The sequence below is a fragment of the Halyomorpha halys genome, unplaced genomic scaffold, assembly GCF_000696795.3.
Source record: "Halyomorpha halys isolate HHAL.00 unplaced genomic scaffold, Hhal_1.1 Scaffold143.1, whole genome shotgun sequence".
In the NCBI taxonomy this organism is placed as follows: Eukaryota; Metazoa; Arthropoda; class Insecta; order Hemiptera; family Pentatomidae; genus Halyomorpha; species Halyomorpha halys.
The window spans coordinates 296,241-314,899 of NW_027114557.1; the positions used below are offsets into that span (position 1 = coordinate 296,241).

Consider the following 18,659-nt stretch of genomic DNA (forward strand, 5'->3'; position numbering starts at 1 on the left):
GGATATTCAAGTGGCTTGGAGGGTTTGGGAAACATTTTTATTATAGACATTTTCCAAGGGTCAGGGAAATAGGTGGATCGGAGTGTAGCATTATAGATATAGGTAAGGAATAGAAAGGCTTTACGACAAAGCCGTTTCAGAATGTGTGCTGTGATAAGATCGTGGCCGAAAAAATTTAAAAACTAATTTCTATCACACTTAGCATGGAAAAATATTTCAGACGGATCTGAAACTTACTAATAATATAATAAATTAAGATATATTGATTGCACATTGTTGAGTATGCCATCAAATATGACCATGATAATACGTTATTTTAGAGGGGTTTTTATTAGTTTAAATTTGGACATTAAACTGCACGTCTGTAGTAAACTGTTACAGCACTTACTGGACAAACGGTCCAAACTTCCAATTCATTACAAAAGACTGATATACAATTATAAGTTATACAATAATAATATATAATGGCGGCTATTTGCAAGACAATTATAAGGCCCATCTGGACATACGGCGATGAGCTTTGCCAATGCCGTATGTCCAGATAGGCCTATTCCAAATGCCTTGGAAATAGCCGCCATTTTTATTTCCCCTACATATACTTGGCAGACTCATGAATTTTGACTAGTAATTATACATAGTTTTCATTAAAGTAATCAAAAATTGGGGTGAGATAACTGCCTTTTTTTCTTCCCGGCTCTTGTTCTATGAGAATGCCCAAGATGAATGGCACATGGTAATATATAATAGTTTTAGTTTAGCCTCAAGCTCACCATACACCACCATATACCATACAACAATAGTCATTAGATTAATGATTTATTATCTGTTTAAGGTAGGTCCCGGTTGTGAATGATGTTAGTAAGATTAAATAGAGACAATAATTTTAGTGAAAAAGTTTTAAGTTTTAATTATAAAATGTTTTGTAAATGAATAATTAATTTAAAAGCAATGTTTGAAACTGCTGTGATATTATTTTAATATAGAATTTGTTTTAAAGATATGACATGGGCAATTAGCCTGCAGGAAACACTTTAAAGAGTATATGACGTCAATATTTAAGATTGTCTCCTTGAAAATGGCCCAAGGGCCGAAACGTTGGACAGTTTTTGGAATAAATGTTAAGAGTAAAATTGGATCAAGTGTGTTTGTGTTAATAATAAAAAAGCCATTGTTTTACGAATTTAAATTGAAATTTAGAATTGTAAATTGTAACTATCGATATTATATATTGTTTTTTCAAGCCTGCCGTTAGTAAAAGGGGAAAGTAAGAATATAAAACATTAAATTTAATTTTGTTAGATTGCGTTTTTTTTTTTTTTTTTTTTTTTTTTTTTTTTTTTTTTTTTTTTTTTTGCCGGCAAAAGCTTCCATTTTTCCCTCCTGGGAAGGAAAGAAGTTACGAAGAAGCTAAAAAAAGTAGTATTTAAGACTACGTTTATCCCCTTAATGACCTATGCGAGAGAGTCCTAACCACCTCAAGACATAAAAGCCAAATCCAAGCAATGGAAATGAGGTAACCGAGGAGGATAGAGTGGAAAACACCGAGGGACAAAGTCAGAAATACTGAAATAAAAAGTAACCTAGGAGATATGAAGAATTATAGAAGAAAATAGACTACGGAGGTTTGGCCATGTAAAAAGAATACAGGAGGAAAGAGTGGTCAAAATAATGTATGAAATGAGAGTCGATAAAAGAATGATGAGAAGAAGGCCGAGAAATGGTGGTTCAGTCAAAGATGCATTCCACAAGAGAGGATTCGAATTCCTCTCGTATCCAATCTGTACTATCCAAAATCCTTCGTAAAATCCTCAATGCTCCTTATTTTGTTACTAATAAAACCATCCATAAAGACCTAAATGTTCCTTATATAACCGATCTAGCCCGAACCCGATATTATTCCTTCCATAATAAACTCCCTAACCACCCAAACCCACTAGTTTCTAACCTTGCTTCCTCTTCCATTCCTGGCAATCTTCGGAGGCGCCTGAAAAGAAGATGGCCTCGTGACCTTATATTGTAAACTGTTTTTAGAGTTCTACTACTGGGTAGTTTCTCTACATGCTGTATCATATCATTATGTCATTATGATCAAATTTACTTGTTGTATTTTTTTTATACAGTTGTAAATATCAATAAATAAATAACAAGAGAGGAATTGACAAGACAAGGCCCCCTCGGTAGAAGAGGAAAAATTAATTAGGCAAAGATTTCATTTTTATAGGTTGTGCTATTAAGAAAGTATTTTATTTATTGTTATTTAGTTACCGTTGGGTCCTGACATAACGAAATGATTTTATCTATAACCTTAGCATTTAGTTTGATTTATTCCCGAAAATTATAGTACTGGTTTAGTTTAATAGCTGCTTCTTGGGCCGACCGAAATGGACATAGTCAAATGCATTACTCGTGAAGAGGTTATCTATTTAACAGAACCCGTTATTGCGGTTATACTTCTCGAATTAGTTTTAAAAGATAGAATCGAAGATATTTTTGGAACGTAGCCTAACCCCCGGAGAGCGAGGGGGGGCCCTATATCACTTTTGAAATATTAGCTTAAAACGGGAAGGAGAGACTTTGAGATAAAGCAATATTTAAAACGCCCCTGAAATCGAAAAACGGCATCAAACCCTCCACTCCCGCCCTCCATGGTAGCCTTACTGATCTGTCTTTTCAAACGGACAATTATAGCGAGTAGTTTGGTCGATGAACGACATGTCACAATCTCACAAGAGGAGATCGTAGCGCTAAAAAAAAGGCTATCCTTCCCTATCATAAGAAAACGTTATCCAAAATGTTATGCATACGGAAAATGGGTTTTACTTTAGATGGTAAAATTCAGGTGCTAGGGTATACTGATGATTTGGTATTATTCAGTGAGGTCAAGGAAACCGTAAAACCAAATAATTAACTACGTTGGTAAACTCTAATAAAGAACTAGGTTTCGAAATAAATACGGATAACAAAATATATGGATAGCAGTTGAAACTTAGGGGAGGAAATAAATTTGAATAGATTTAATTATTTAGTTGGAAGAAGATAGTTGACCATATGAGGTAGATTGGAAGAAGATAGTCCGGGTGGCGGTCAATGAAGGTATCAAAATAGCAAAAGAAAACTATTTATTGTAAACCAACGTTTCTATTGTTTATAGTTTTCTTAATAATACTAAATAGATAAATAGTTTTTTTACTATTTTAATACCTTTATTGATCACCACTCAGACTATCTTCCTACAATCTACTTCATACGGTCAACTATCTTCTTCCAACATGGATAAAACGGATTGCACTGACGAAATTCACCATCTCTGACCGAAACACTTATGAACCTACTTCTCGAGATCACACCCGCCTACTAATGTTAAAATTTAACCTAGTCCTTAATGAGGGGAAATATAAGGGGGAAAAAAAGGGGAAAGTCACAATTGGTTGAAAGATACAATATGAGAAAAATAAAATTAAAACAAGGATAGAAAAAGAAGAGAGAGAGAAAAAAAAGAGATATTAAAAAAAAAAAGTATATAAAGAAGAAAAAAAGAATAATGAAAAAGATAAAAGAACCAAAGCGATGAACATAAGAAAAATAAAAAAAATAAGTCATATACTAATTATATCTGTCACTCCAGTGAATATGTGGTTAAGTCGAATTTTTGTCAAAATGAGTTAAGTGGTCTAAGAGAATCACAGAGGCAACATCTTCATTGTGCATAAGTGTCTAAGTCAGTCAACGTTTTAAAACAGAGTTATTGGTCAAGTCTGTTGTCAACGGTCGCTGAACAATTAGTTAACTCTATTATCTAATTAGTGATAAGACATATCAAATTGGTGTAAAACAAGTAACAAGTTACCAACGTTTTGGTAATATTGACGAAATTTCGATGATTTACCACAAACACCCGATTTTACATAAATGTTCAAACTTTAAAAGTTGTCCCCTGAAAAGTAAGGAATTCACTGGGGTTACAGATATATTGTCAACTTGTTATGTCTATATATTGTAAGATTCAAAAAATTATCTGATTAGATTAGAATAAGTATGCAGTGTATGCTACCAATCCAATGAAGTTGACATCTCTATTTCAATCTGACAGCCCTGACGAAACCGTGCAAAGTGGAGCGAAACGTTGCTTAACAATAAATAGTTTTCTTTTACTATTTTGATACTTTTATTGATTGTATTTAGGTTCTATGGTAATTAGAAAAAACAAATTGATGTTAAAATAAAAGCGGTTTTAATAAAGGTGGGGGGGGGGGAATGCTTGTTATTTTTCCATTTCGAAATTGCATTTTGTCCAAAAACATAAAAAGTAAAATTTACGATTCGAAGCGTGGGCTCTTACACTGTGGGAAGAACAGCACTTTTAAGGTTTTTGAAAATAAAGTATTTCGTAAAATATTCGGACCAAAAAAAATATAAACTCACCGGAGAATTTAGAAGGCTACATAATGACGAACTGAGAGAATTGCACCCGGTAAATATAATTCAGGTTATTGTATTGCGGCGAGTAAGATGGCCGTCTATTGAACGGATCCCTGAAGTATTTATAAACCTTGAACCAACGGGTAACTACGTCCAAAGGTTAGACCGAAACGTAGATGGGAGGATTAGATAAAGACTGATATAGTAGATTTGGGTTTGGAAGAGCCTCACTTGACAGATATATGTAGAGAACGATTGTTAGTATCCGCATCGAACCTTCGGGTTCGCCAATCATTTATTATTATTATAGCTATAATAGTATAATAGTATTATACTAATTGGAAGATTATTGATTTACCGTGTGTAAAGATGAAAGGAATATGGTCCGGGTGCGGTAAAAAAAAAAACTCAAATAGTAGAAATATACTATTTTAAATTAAAATTCATATTCCTAAAAACATATTCCTTTCATATTATTATAATTATTATAGCTATAATAGTATAATAGTATTATTATAATTATTATAGCTATAATAGTATAGTAGTATGTAATGTACCTACATGTACTAATCCTGGATACTTTAAATAAAAAAATATATTACTATTTTTAGGAATTTTAGTGATAAAGATATGTAAAAAAAAGTGCAAATTTCTGCATTGGATTTATTACTAATATCTCTAAATAAAATAAAGTGGAGAAATTATTTGGATTTTATTTTATTTTATTTCATTTGTTTTTTTTAGGCTTTTTAAAGAGTATAGAGGAAAAATGTATGATTCCTTTATAGTCTTACTTCCTTTAACGCCCCCCTCCATCCCAATATGGTCGAATTTCATTCTTTCGTGTTTCTTGTTATTAATAATATTTTCTTATTATGTTTCAGAAAATGTCAGTATATTGGGATCTGAAGATGCAACTACCTGTATCATCCTTGTTCTTAGGCATACCAGTAAGTAATGTATTATCTTTGTCTAAAATAATAACCGAAAATTAAAATATTATGTATAGATGGTTGACATTATGTTTTCATGTTATATATTTTTAAAAAATTCCAAAATGTAACAGAGTTATTTTTACAAATTTAAACTAATACAGTTTATGTAATATCTATGAAGTGTGATGTCAGGTAGAGATAGGCAAAACTTGCCATAGATACGATATTTATTTATCAATGGTTCATTCATGAATAAGGGCCGTATCCATGGCAATATTAGGTATAGTTTCAACTACAGCTAATTTTTACCCAATTAAATAAAATTAAAGGTATACTATGTATATAAATAATTGACCGTATGATTTCAAATTATGAAGAAGAGTGTCAGGGTTGCGGTCAAAACAGAAAAAAAAAATTTAAATATAAGAAGATAGTTAGGGTTGCGGTCAAAAAATAACAAATAGTTTATAAAATTTTAATGTCCGACGTTTCGCCACACTTTGCAGGGCTTCATCAGGGCTAAAAAGAAAAAAAATGAGAATATTACAACAATAAGATATAATAAGGTAATTATAACTTGGATAAATATTATGTAAAAGTAAAGTGATAAGAAATTACATATATATAAAAGGAAGGAATACATAAAATAGTATCATATAAGTAGTATAAATAAACTTGAATAAACAATAATAAGAATAAAAAATAAGTAACAATGATAAGAGTAAACATTTTTTTAAAAATACGTAAAATATACAGTTAAAATAGTACAGGAGACGTACTTAATTAGATGTCTTGAAAGAATAAATATAAATAATAATAATAATAATAATGATATTAAATGATAATAAATGAGCAAAGAAGAAATCAAGACCACCTACCTGTTCAAAGCGAAAGGTTGAATAGAAGGCAACAATAAAGCAGGAGTGGGAAGGTGGCCGTTTAACGGCTATATTTCTATTTCAAATACGTCGCGTATACAGGAAGTAGTCATAGAGATATGACAAAAAATGAAAAATAATAAGAGAAAAATACAGAAATATGATAATAATAACTATAATAATTTTCTAATTTAGGAATAACTAAGTAAAATTAGAATGATACTGAAGAAAATATAGTTAGGGTAGTTAATGTAATATAGGATTTAATAACAATGATTGTAAAAGAAGTAATTAATGATAAGTAAAAGTAAATAAAGAGTAAGAGAAGCCAAAATTGTTTACGACTGTTTATTTTCCGACGTTTCGCCCCACTTTCTAGAGCTTCATCTAAGCTGTTCAAGTTGATTGCTTCAGAGACTTTCAAAGAAAGTAGTCTCTGTAGTAAAGAAGAGAGTAGAAAGTAAAAAAGTCTCTTAGGCTATAACCTTGAACAGCCCTGATGAAGTTCTACAAAGTGAGGCGAAACGTCGAAAAATAAATAGTTGTAAGCTATTTATGTTTCTTATTTGACCGCAACCCTGACCATCTTCTTTATAATTTAAAATTGAAGGTACTTCCGAGGAATATTTTTTATAATATTCGGCAGTTGCCTTTCTGTATAGAATTCGACTATAGTCAGTCAATTTTGTTTTTCTTCAGGTCCACTATCGCGATCTCCATAATTCTCGTGATATCCTGTAGATATATAAAAAAAAAAAAAAAAAAAACAACAAAAAAAACAAACGGAAGTTCTAAGAATTTATTGGACAGCGTTTTCCGTGTATGAGCAATATACATTCATTAATTTTTATATATATGTCAAAACCATTAATTTTTTTTAGAGAAAAACTCACAAAGAAGATAATTCGAGCTATGGTAAATAATAAACCATATCGCTACACAGTTATCGCTGTTTCACAGATCGCACCATAAATCACTTTTAGTTTCTTCCTTTTTTTTTTTTCAGAGCTGATAATTTCATCAGATAAGACCCCGACATATATTTCATTTAATAGGGAAACATAAGAAACAGAAACGATAAGAAAGTGCCCTTGTTAGGGAAGAAATAATGAGTCATATCCTAAGAAAATCTAACCACAAAAGATTATTGTGTAAAATAACAATATTTATAGTTTTTACTTTTACTTGACTATACGTGGTATATATAGTCAGGGAAATTATTACGGTCGAACAAAATTTCTAATTCCAGTTTTCGACGAATTACTAATTTTGAAATCCCCTTAGTTGAAATAACCAAGTTTCGCAAGATGGTTTGTATATGTGTGTGTATGTTTGTGGTTAGCGTAGCTCCAAAATAAAATGTCATGCTTAATGGGCATTTTGTAAACCTGAAGAAAAACAAAACAAAAAACGACTATGGTCGGTATATATTGAGTTGTAAAATAAGTTGGTAGCGTTTTTTAATATTTCAATTTAATCCTCTCTGTACTTATAAAATCATTTTTACTTGGTCAATAGTGTTCACATATTCTAAAAAAAGGATTAGTTAAGGTTCTTTTATGCATCAGTTTCAACTGAGATTCATTATATTTAAGTGGTATTTTGCTTGCTCAAAATGGAAGAGAAAGAAATCCATTTCCGTCATTTAATGCTTTTTTGTTTCCGAAAAGGGAAATCCGCTGCAAAGACGGTTAACAAAATTTGCAGTGTGTATGACGATGATGACTAAGGAGATTTTGACCTGGAAGACGCAAAGCGCTCGGGTCGTCCTTCAACTGTTGATGACCCAATTCAAGCATTGGTCAGAGACAAACCTCACTCTACGACACTGGATATCGCTGAAACACTTAACATATCTCATGCAAGTGGCTCAAATCGTTTGGGGGCTGCGGGATATGTTTCTCGGAGTGATATATGGGTTCCTCACAATTTGACGGAAAAGATGAAATGATCCATTTTTTCCACCCACCCTATTACTTATTTCGGGCCCTTCAAAACTATCTTAACGGGAAACACTTCAATTCGCTCGAGGACTGCAAAATGCACATAGAACAGTTCATTGCGCAAAAATCCGAGAAACTCTTAAGAGGAAGGAATTAAAAAAAACCTGAAAGACGGCAACACGTAATAGATCAAAATGGGGCATATATAATTGATTAAAAATGTTTACAAGAATCTGAAGTTTTTATTGAAATCACCAGTAAAAAAAGCGAAGAACTTATTCTCCAACCCAATAAAAAAGCAATTTTTTTTTTATGTATAACGTTATATATAGAATTAATTTCGTTTATTTCAAAAATATATAATCAGTTTCTGCACTCTTTAATGGTCTTCTGATCCTACACTTCATTGATATTACGTAAGCTGTATTATTGTAGTGGTCAATAAAGGTATCTAAATAGTAAAAGAAATCTATTTATTTATTATTATTATTTTTTGTATACATATATATCTATCTATTACTAATTTTATCAATCATTTTTATCAATTATATGACATATATATGGCGAGTTTATATTCTTATTTATTTAAAATGAATATTAGTTTTATTTTGTATTTTAGGTGTGTTTTATTTATGAGGGGAAAAATAAGGGGGAAAAAATGGGGAAGTCACATTTGGTTGAAAGATATAATATGAAAAAAATAAAATAAAAAAAAAGGATAGAAAAAGAAGAAAGAAAGAAAAAAAAACAGAGCTATTAAAAAAAAAAGTATATAAAGAATAAAAAAGAATAATGAAGAAAATATAAAGAAAAAGATAAAAGAACCAAAGCGATAAACAAAAAAAAATAATAATAATAATTCATATACTATTATTATATATTGTCAACTTATTATGCCTATATGTTGTAAGAATCAAAAAATTATCTGATTAGATTAGAATAAGTATGCAGTGTAAGCTAGCAATCCAATGAAGTTGACATCTCTATTTCAATCTGACAGCCCTGACGAAGCCCTGCAAAGTGGGTCGAAACGTTGCTTAACAATAAACAATTTTCTTTTACTATTTTGATAGCTTTATTGACCGCCACCCGGACTATTACCCTACAATCTTCTTCAAACGGTCAACTCTCTTCTTCAAATATAAACTGTATTAGTTTAAATTCATTTAAAAAAAAATTGGTAGAAATCACTCCGTGACATTTTCTTTTCAAAAGCTTTAAAAGAATAAAATATTAAAAAGTCTGAACAAAATGGTTTTATTGTTTTAATTTAGGATAAGGAATAATGTTTATTATGATTTTTATGAATTTAATATTTAAGGATTTGTTTTGTTCACGCAATCGGTTTTAAAACGCAGTAATGGCGAAAACACTTCTCTTTGTAATTATGTCTTCATTTGAATTTATTTTTCTGTCGGGGAAATATTTACATTTTAATGTCATTCTGCATTTAAATGCCCTTGTCCCGCGTCCGCTGCGTCATTTGAAAGTTTAATGTGGTTCTTTGATCTGTTGGAACAGTTCCTGAATGCCGCTGTTGATAAAGATCACACCAAGATGTATTAACGTCTTTAATGAGTTGTTTTTTCTTTATATTTTATTATCTCTTGCTCATGTAATGGAAATATTCTTCGAATACAATAATAATATATTTTTTATAAATACGGATATATGTGTGATTTAAATAGTTAGGTAAAAGTGCAATGGAAAAGGGCGATATCTCCCGAACGATATGAGCATGAAGGCTATTCTTTTATCCCGGGAGCTCATTAGTATTCCTGGTCGGGTGGGATCGAGTTCTGGAAAATGAGCGCTTAAGTAATGGGGCCTCTATGGGCCAATCTTTGTGAAAACTGTGATAAGAGAATTTTTTTTTAAATTATTTATTTAATGTAATTTACAACTGTACAAAATAATATGATAGGTAAATATGTAGTATGTTTCATATACACTTGAAAATCTTGGGAAGGAACCACCCATTGTTGGTACTTCAAACATTAATTTAAATTAGAAGGTCCCGTGGCCATCTTCTTTTCAGACGCCTCGGAGGATTATCAGGGATTGTTAAGGATGAAAGATTAAGAATTAATGGGTTAGGATGGTTAAGGAGTTTGGAATAAAAAGACGCATATCTGTTTTGGGTCAAATCTGCAACGAATGGGATGTTAAGGTCTTTGTGAATGAGTTTATTTGTGACGTGATAAGGAGCATCAAGGATTTTACGTAGGATTTTGGATTGTAACGATTGGATGCGGGAAGAATTTGATGTTTTGGTGGAGCCCCAGAGCTCAATTCCATATGTCCAAATTGGTCTGATTATTGTAGTGTATACTAATTTTTTGTAGTGAATGGGAAGTTTAGAGCGTTTGTCAAATAAGTTTTGTTGCAATCGGAATCTACGAGCAGTTTCTTGTCGTTTCAGTCTTGTGTGTGGATTCCAAGTAAGTCTCTTGTCAAGATGGAGTCCTAAGTATCGAATCTGTTCAACAGGCATTAGTGGTGTATTTAGAAAGGATACTGTAGGACAGGAGGGCAGAGGTTTACGAGGGAGAGTAAAGGTGATCTGGTGGGATTGGTCAGGATTTTTTTTGATTCTCCAGTTTTTAGACCATTCTTAAATAGATGTTATGTGTGCCTGTAGTGTTACTGAAAGTATATATGTGTCATCAGCGTATGTTGTTAGGACTGTGTTAGGGTGGGTGGGATGTCAGCTGTACTAACCGTATAAAGAATGGGACCTAAGATACTACCTTGAGGAACACCGGCGGACTGAGAAAAGAGAGATGAGTGTTCTGAGACGTTCGAGGCTTCAAAGTTTGAAATATATCTAGCCAACACCAGTACGCAGTACGAGTGATATATGTATTCGGGTGGAACTAATTCCCCCAGAGACGCTGTTGTATGGGTCTTTTTGACGTACTAAAAGTTTAGACAAAAATCTAATCGTGTACAATGGGGCCGTTAAAGCTCTAACTTTGACTTGCTCGTGTATGCAGCAGCGCCGGTTCGAATCCGTTCTGGAGGAGGTCGAATTTTATGTTGACCACCCCTCACCATGGCTAGAATACGATTGTAACCTGTTGATTTATTTTAACATTATATAAGTATAATCTCACTTTCTTAAGTTCAGGGTGTATGTAGGTAATGGTTTTTAAATTTTAATAACTCTTTGAGAATAATATTTTATCATAATTTTCACACTTTGAAGTAGGATTTCAAATTTTCTAACTTTTAAGTCTTAAATTATTGGAAGAAGGTGAGAGAGAAGATGATACTCTCCCTACCTCTCCCATAGCATGTCATGGTATTGTTCCAAGGGGTTTTAATCCTGTTGTTCCAAAGGGAGAGAAGGGGAATTATACAGGACTGGATTAGAAGATATCTTAATCTGCCAGTTTGGTTTCCAACTGTTTCCCATTGGAACTAGGGATTACTGTATATATTAAATTAGGGTTTAGCTTAGGAAGGTCTTTCTGTTTACTGTAGGGTACATAAATTATAACTGAAAGGGCTTTTATGAAGGCAGGTAAGGCCCTTAAAGCCCATTTATCAAGCTACAAGTACATTTATAGCTTGGAACATTTATAAATAATTATCCTTATTATTATTACTTTAAAAGTGTCCTAAATGTTTCATTAATATCAATATAGCTCGATATTTTTTCACATTTTGATAATACCTGCAATAATTATATATTTAAAAATTAGTTATGGCCACTAATAGGAATTTTATCCTTCAACTTGAGTTTTAAACTATTCATTTTATTAATTATACAATAATGGAAGTAAATAAGATTACTAAATATGTAACTGTATATGTATCTAATATTTTATTCTTTAAGACAGACTGATTGTGTGGATAGATTTATATCAGACTATAACTATTTTTTAAAAATATATTTATGAATGAAAGATTATTTCTATATTATTTTTTTATTTTTTATTTTGTAGTTCAGAGATAGTATTATGGATGTTATTGACATCAATTCTATTCATGTTCTCCAAGTCAGGGGCTGATCTAGAAATTTTCTGAGCACCTTGTAATTTACGAACACCTAAGTAAAGAATCTTAAATCCTTCTCTTACCTCCTTCCCTCTAGAAACATTTTGAGCAGGGCCACACTATCTCTGTTAGTTGTTGCTCCGTAGAGACCATTTGCAATCAGGATATGCACTATTTCGGTAATGCACTATCAATCATTCAAGACAAAATCCATGAATATTAATTATCCTTAAAAAATCAAAAAAATACTATTTTCTGTTCTTTCTTTCTCAGCATTAAAGTTCAGGGACTAAATTTTGAAATACTTTACTACATTTTCTTCCATGTAAAGCAATCCCATTTGTTTATAATTTGATTTATAAAAATTCAGGAGAAATATGACTAAAACAACTTCATTTCAAACACAAAAAATAACAACTTGAAAAAGAAAAGATACAAATTCTCAAAAACCACAACACAAGTTGCTAACCAGTTGACTGGACAAAATGCCCATTCTATTTGAAACATCCTTCGAAGTTAATTAAATGTACCATAGTTTGAATAATTTAAATGTAAATTCTTTTTGAATCAAGGATATAAAAATGAAATAATTTTTAAAAATTTCACCTCCATCTTGATCAGCCATTCCTCCAAGTCGTTTTAATAAATTGTATTTGAGAATGACCAATTTAATATGAAGTGAAATGAAAAATGTCTTTATTCTCGGACATAGTCCCTTCATTAAGTTGGCCAGGGAAATGTCTCCATTCAATTTTTAATCAAAATACAAATGAGGATTGCTAGTTTCAATATTTACATGAGGTTTAATAATGTAATATAGAAATAATGTATGTATGTATTTTTGCTATCATGTGGTGATTTATTTTAGAAATTGTTTGTTGTAATATTCTCGGTTTTTTTTTGGTATCTTTTTAGCCCTGATAAAGCCCTGAAAAGTGGGACGAAACGTCGGAAAATAAATAGTTGTAAACTATTTTTGTTTCTCTTTTGACAGCAACCCTGACCATCTTCTTATATATATTTTAGAAATTGATTTAATTTGTTTTTAAATTGATTATAGCTAGTGGAGCTGTTGGATTAGCTCATTGTGATGGAGCTGGTACAGAAGAAGGATTGGTTACGTTAATCTCGAGGATACAAGAGCTTGCTTTGGGTTATCCGGAAGGCAGAATGCAGCTGCAGCTTGTCGGAGGCTACTTGGATGCTAATAATTATACAGAAGAACTGTTTTATAATATACTCCGTAAGTTCTTATTTTTTTTACTTTATTATGTAGTATTACATTCTGTGATGATATAAATATTCAGATATTTTTAATATAAATAAGAGAGCACATGTACACCTTATTTACATAAATAAATTAAATGATTATAAAATAATAAATAGAAAAAAAAAATCTCACTTGTGAAGGAAAAAACGAGATCACTCAGGTAGACAGTGTTTCTCTCTCAACCGCGTCACTGGTATTAAAATTAGGTTGAGGCTGCTCACCATCGCTCGATGGTGCTAGCCTCAGACACTCAGGACTTGAGTGGAGAATTTGACCGTTGCCACAACTCTCATACAATTATCTACAGTTGATCTCAGGGCCACTGCTGTTACAACTTTTTTTATTATAGGGATCGGTGTAACTAGATAGGGGCTTAGATGATGAGTGAATTTCCCATAAAATATGGAACATTTGGATGGAATAAGGTCTGAAAGAAATGTTATATTATATGGTAGGTCATTTTGTTGGATATTAGCTCTTGGAAAACTATTAGGAAACCCAAAAGAATAATATTGTTTTGTTTATTAAATTTATATCTTACTTATTTGATTCATTCTGATAGAAAGTGACGATTTTGAATCTACATTAAGATTTTAGAATAATTTCAATTTATTAATTAGTGGTAATAAATATATGGCTATTTAAGTTGTTCACATTAATGGAGAGGTTTGGTTATGTAGCAAGTGAAGGAATATTGTGTTGTTTAAAGAAAGAATGGATGAAGATTGGCAAAGAGAATTCCAGAATGATGAACGATTTGTTGAAGGAGGTTGCTCTATTGGAGGGCATATATAGATCAAGCAGTTTGGATCTGGTGGTTAATGAATGGATAGATGAGGTGATATTGCCTTCAAAAAGTAGGATATCAGCCACTTCAACTCGTTATACCAATGGGTGATATGAGAGTGCTGGGAAAACACGAAATAAATCTTACGAAGCAACTCATGAGCCTCTTTGGTTTCATCTCTAGACCAGTAGATTGCCCTCTGTAGACCATGGAACTAGTAATAGTGGGGGAAAACGAGAGAGGATACTAAGAGCTACAATACAGCAAATTGAGCTACAACATAATAACATAACTGAGGTGGTAAGATTAGAAGTCATATAACCTCTTAAATAAAAATAAAACTTCAATTTTACAGCACTTTAGAACAAATAATATGGAATTATAAAATTTCCAAATAAGATATTGTTGTAAGTAATTGATTTCTTTTAATAACGGAAATTTCTTGTTACTCTTTCAAAAACACAATAAACTTACTTGTATGCAACAGTTGCTAAAAAAGAATAATTAAATAATACACAGTTGAAAACTCACTTTTTATAGTATTATTCATTATTATTATTTTTACTGTCTTGATACTCAAAACATGCAGTCAAAATCCTCATTATAACTTCCTCAACCGTTTGTATTTTATTCTGTATTTATTTTTGCTTCCTCACTTCCAAAGGTAGGAAAGCTTTAGATTCATCCATAAATTAATAAAATTATGTCCTCAAAAATGAAAATGTTTATTTACATTTTACGTTTCAGATATCAAGGAACAAATCTGGTTCTATGTCTGTCCATTTGTAGTCAAATATGTGTTCGTGCAAAATTGGAAATAAATGTAGACATATTTTCTTACTCATCCAAAATATTTTTTGTTTCAATGACTGCTTGTCCAGTAGGTTTCTTAAATGACAAACCAATTAACCTTGAAATATAGGTAAATACACAGTTGAAATATGCAAAAAAAGTATAATTTCTAGAAAAAACAAAACCCTCAAAAAAGAAGATAGGAATAGTGGAGAAGATATCTGTCACCCCAGTGAATGTGTGGTTAAGTCGAATTTTGGTCAAAATGAGTTAAGTGGTCTAAGAGAATCACAGAGGCAACATCTTCATTGTGCATAAGTGTCTAAGTCAGTCAAAGTTTTAAAACAGAGTTATTGCGATGTATTTATTTCAATGGTCGGTGAACAATTAGTTAACTCTATTATCTAATTAGTGATAAGACATATCAAATTGGTGTAAAACAAGTAACAAGTTACCAACGTTTTGGTAGTATTGACGAAATTTCGATGATTTACCACAAACACCTGATTTTACATAAATGTTTAACTTTAACTTTATAAGTTGTCCCCTGAAAAGTAAGGAATTTTGACTTAACCACATATTCACTGGGGTTACAGATATACTAACCAGTGTATTTGACAGTCAGTGTTTATATTACTATAAAATATATTATCCATTACAACTTGTATTAGTAGTGTTATGATTTCTAATATTTATTCTGCATTAATAATTTTATCAATGTTTTAGAGTAGTAATACTATACATTTTCCATTTTAGATGTCTTTCACAAACAGCCTATAGAAATAGAACTAATCACAGCATGTGTTAGCGACGTGAACACTGTTGTCAGGAATGGCATCCACGCACCGATAATATATGGTGTTGGCTTCAATGTTAAAACTGGAGAGATATTTCCTGCAACATTTCCTGATAAAGGTCCCGAGCAGAGTCTAAGAACTGCTCGGCATCTTTCCGCAAGTCAGCCAGTAAGCTATAATTTTTTATTTTATTAATACTCTATTGATGTTAGATGATTTTCATTTTATTGTGGACCAGCTTCATGGTAAGTTTAGTGCATCTAAGAAGAGTTCACCTGTAGGTTAGGGAACTCCTGCAACCTCCACCCATCACCCTTGCTCTTTCTCCCCTCAACACCATAACAAAATCCTCCTACCAGGATCAAACCAAGAGGCAGTCCAGAATTTGGTAATGCCCAACCATTTCGGGATTGGGTAGGTACTTGGAATGGTTTTCCCATATTTGGTCCTAGAATGGGATTATCTTATGATAAATACAATAATTTATGGCTTTTCATAACAGAGAAAATATGGATTGGACCATTCTCAGCCTGTTTTCAGGAATTTAAATACGTTCATAATATTGTTTTTAGTATGAGAGTGGATAACTTTCCTTCTATCCATTTTACTTTATATGATAAACTTATAATCTTGCACTATTAATGAAAAAGTTTTTGAAAACTGATACGAGGAATTTCTATTTGTGAAGTTGCAGAAGTAGATCGAGGAGAGGAAATGAAAGGTTAGGAAAGGTAGTCCGGTCATCTGAGTAGGTCTGTTCCAACAACTGGGTAGTTCTGTTCCAACAACTACTTCTGACAATCCAGAACTGTATGGAGCATTCACAGTACAGGATTTGAATGGGAAAAACACATACTACACTTGCTCTATACAGTCAGAAGTGGTTGTTTGAACAGACCTATTGGAGAGAAGAGTGGGGCGTTAGTATAGGAACGTTTGCCACCGCGCATCTCTTCCCTCCCAGTACCTACTGGCAAACTCATCTTAGATGCCCTATACATTCAGTTAGTGCTGCTTGGATTTATTTTATTTGACAGTAACCTATAGATGTTACCATTTGATCAGACCACATTTGTTTTGCCTCACCGGATAAATAAATGAAATTGTACAATTCATTAATTATGGTTACTTTTTATATTTTAATTTAATGAAATATTATTTTACAGACAATGCTTGATGTTTACGATTGTGGGCTTGGATTACTGAGGATTGGTCCGTTCAGCTACCAGCCGTTACGGGGAGTAGATCTTTGGTTGGAACAGTCGGATGACATAATTCTTCAGCATCTGTCTACCTCTCCGCAAGTTGAACCACCTCACTTCACTATGCAGGTTAGTTTTTCACTTTTTTAATCGACTATATATATATATGTATGTATTCTTGAATTAAAAATTCAATAAACTGTTAAAGTATTGATAATTATTGCTTTTTTATCTAGATTCGTGCTGCTTTAAAGTATATTCAAGAAAATCCATTTCCAGCAGTGACAGTCTTTCGTGAAAATAGGCCTCATTATTATAGAAGAGATGAATTAACTGGTATCTGGACTCCTTTTAGGTAATATTCTAATACTATTTGTTTGTTTATGTTATTTATAAGTATATTAACTGTAGAAAATATTTAAATAATGATAAATATCCAATAATTATAATAAATTAGAGTATTAATTTATATTTCATCATTCCAGCATTCTCGCTAAACAATAATTGCTAGAATAGTTGCAGGATATTCTACCCAAATCTAATATTATATAATTTTATTAACCTATATTTATCATTTGTATCTTTAATTATAAATTATAAGTTATAAGCTTAAATTTTAGAGTTTTGTTAGAACTCTATTATTACTTTCGCTAATGCTAGATAGGTCAAATCCTCATTGAAATAGTCCAACATGGCTTAAATGCCAAATTTTCAAAACTCCTTCCTGTAATATACATTTATTTTTGTGTATTTCTAAAACAATAATCAGTTCTCATTGTTAGCAATATTAAACAATGCATGCAAATAAAATATTAAAGTATTTTCTGAAAATAACTAAGGGAAAAATTGATATATCCGATACAAACAAGAAAAACCGAGACCTCCTGACCTCCCAATCACATGACAGCTTTGTTATCTTTTGTTAAACTGTTGCATTCTTGGCAGAAACAAAATTTTTATTTAATATTTTCACTTCGAATAAATAAACCCTGAAATATTGATTTTTATTGCAACAGAAATAAGTTTCGCCTTTTCTTGTCTTTAGACTTTTTCTTCAAAAATAAGAATTAAGTCAACACAAGCCCTTCTTATTCTTATATTGAACCAGCTATTTTGAATTTCCAAAATCTCACTTCAAGTTATATTATCTTTTTCTGAACCATGTTTAGATAACATTTCCCATTAGACATGGTTTATCATTTGGTTTTATATAGATCAAATTGTAAAGGAAATGTGTCATTCTTGGTTTTCATTTGAGACCTGTAAGATATTTTAATATTGAATGTGACTTTTAACGGTAAGTATGTCAAATTTGATAAAGAATCCCCTATATTTATATTTTCGCTAGAATCCTATTTAAACCCAAATAATTTTTTTTGATGAAATATTTTTTATGAAATGAAGGTACCCTTCACTGGAATCATTTTCTCTACGAACTTCTTACGGTCCATGGGTAAAGATGATACCAACCATGAGCCTTCAGCAGTCAACTCGTAGCCAATCCAATTTGTCCTTCTTGCTATCTTATCGTCGCATGAGAAAAATCACCCGATTTTAGAGGGATATCTTAAATATAGAAATAAAACATTTTTTTCTATGTTTAAACTTTTCTTACAATTTTAATATTTATATTA

The 18,659-nt window shown here is 31.6% G+C and overlaps 1 protein-coding gene across 6 annotated transcripts in view; it reads left to right on the plus strand.

Annotated features, from left to right (window-relative positions):
- Positions 1-18,659, plus strand: part of Ntan1 (N-terminal amidohydrolase 1) — a 91,934-nt gene that overhangs the window by 51,494 nt on the left and 21,781 nt on the right. For 5 of the 6 annotated variants that reach the window (XM_067051717.1, XM_067051716.1, XM_067051720.1 and 2 more), the window contains exons 3-7: positions 5,304-5,369; positions 13,238-13,420; positions 15,783-15,991; positions 16,990-17,154; positions 17,262-17,380. In XM_067051717.1, coding sequence (XP_066907818.1) covers positions 5,304-5,369; positions 13,238-13,420; positions 15,783-15,991; positions 16,990-17,154; positions 17,262-17,380 — 742 coding nt within the window. Of the gene's footprint in view, positions 1-5,303; positions 5,370-13,237; positions 13,421-15,782; positions 15,992-16,989; positions 17,155-17,261; positions 17,385-18,659 lie in introns of those variants that run through there. The other variant, XM_067051721.1, reaches the window with a different exon arrangement.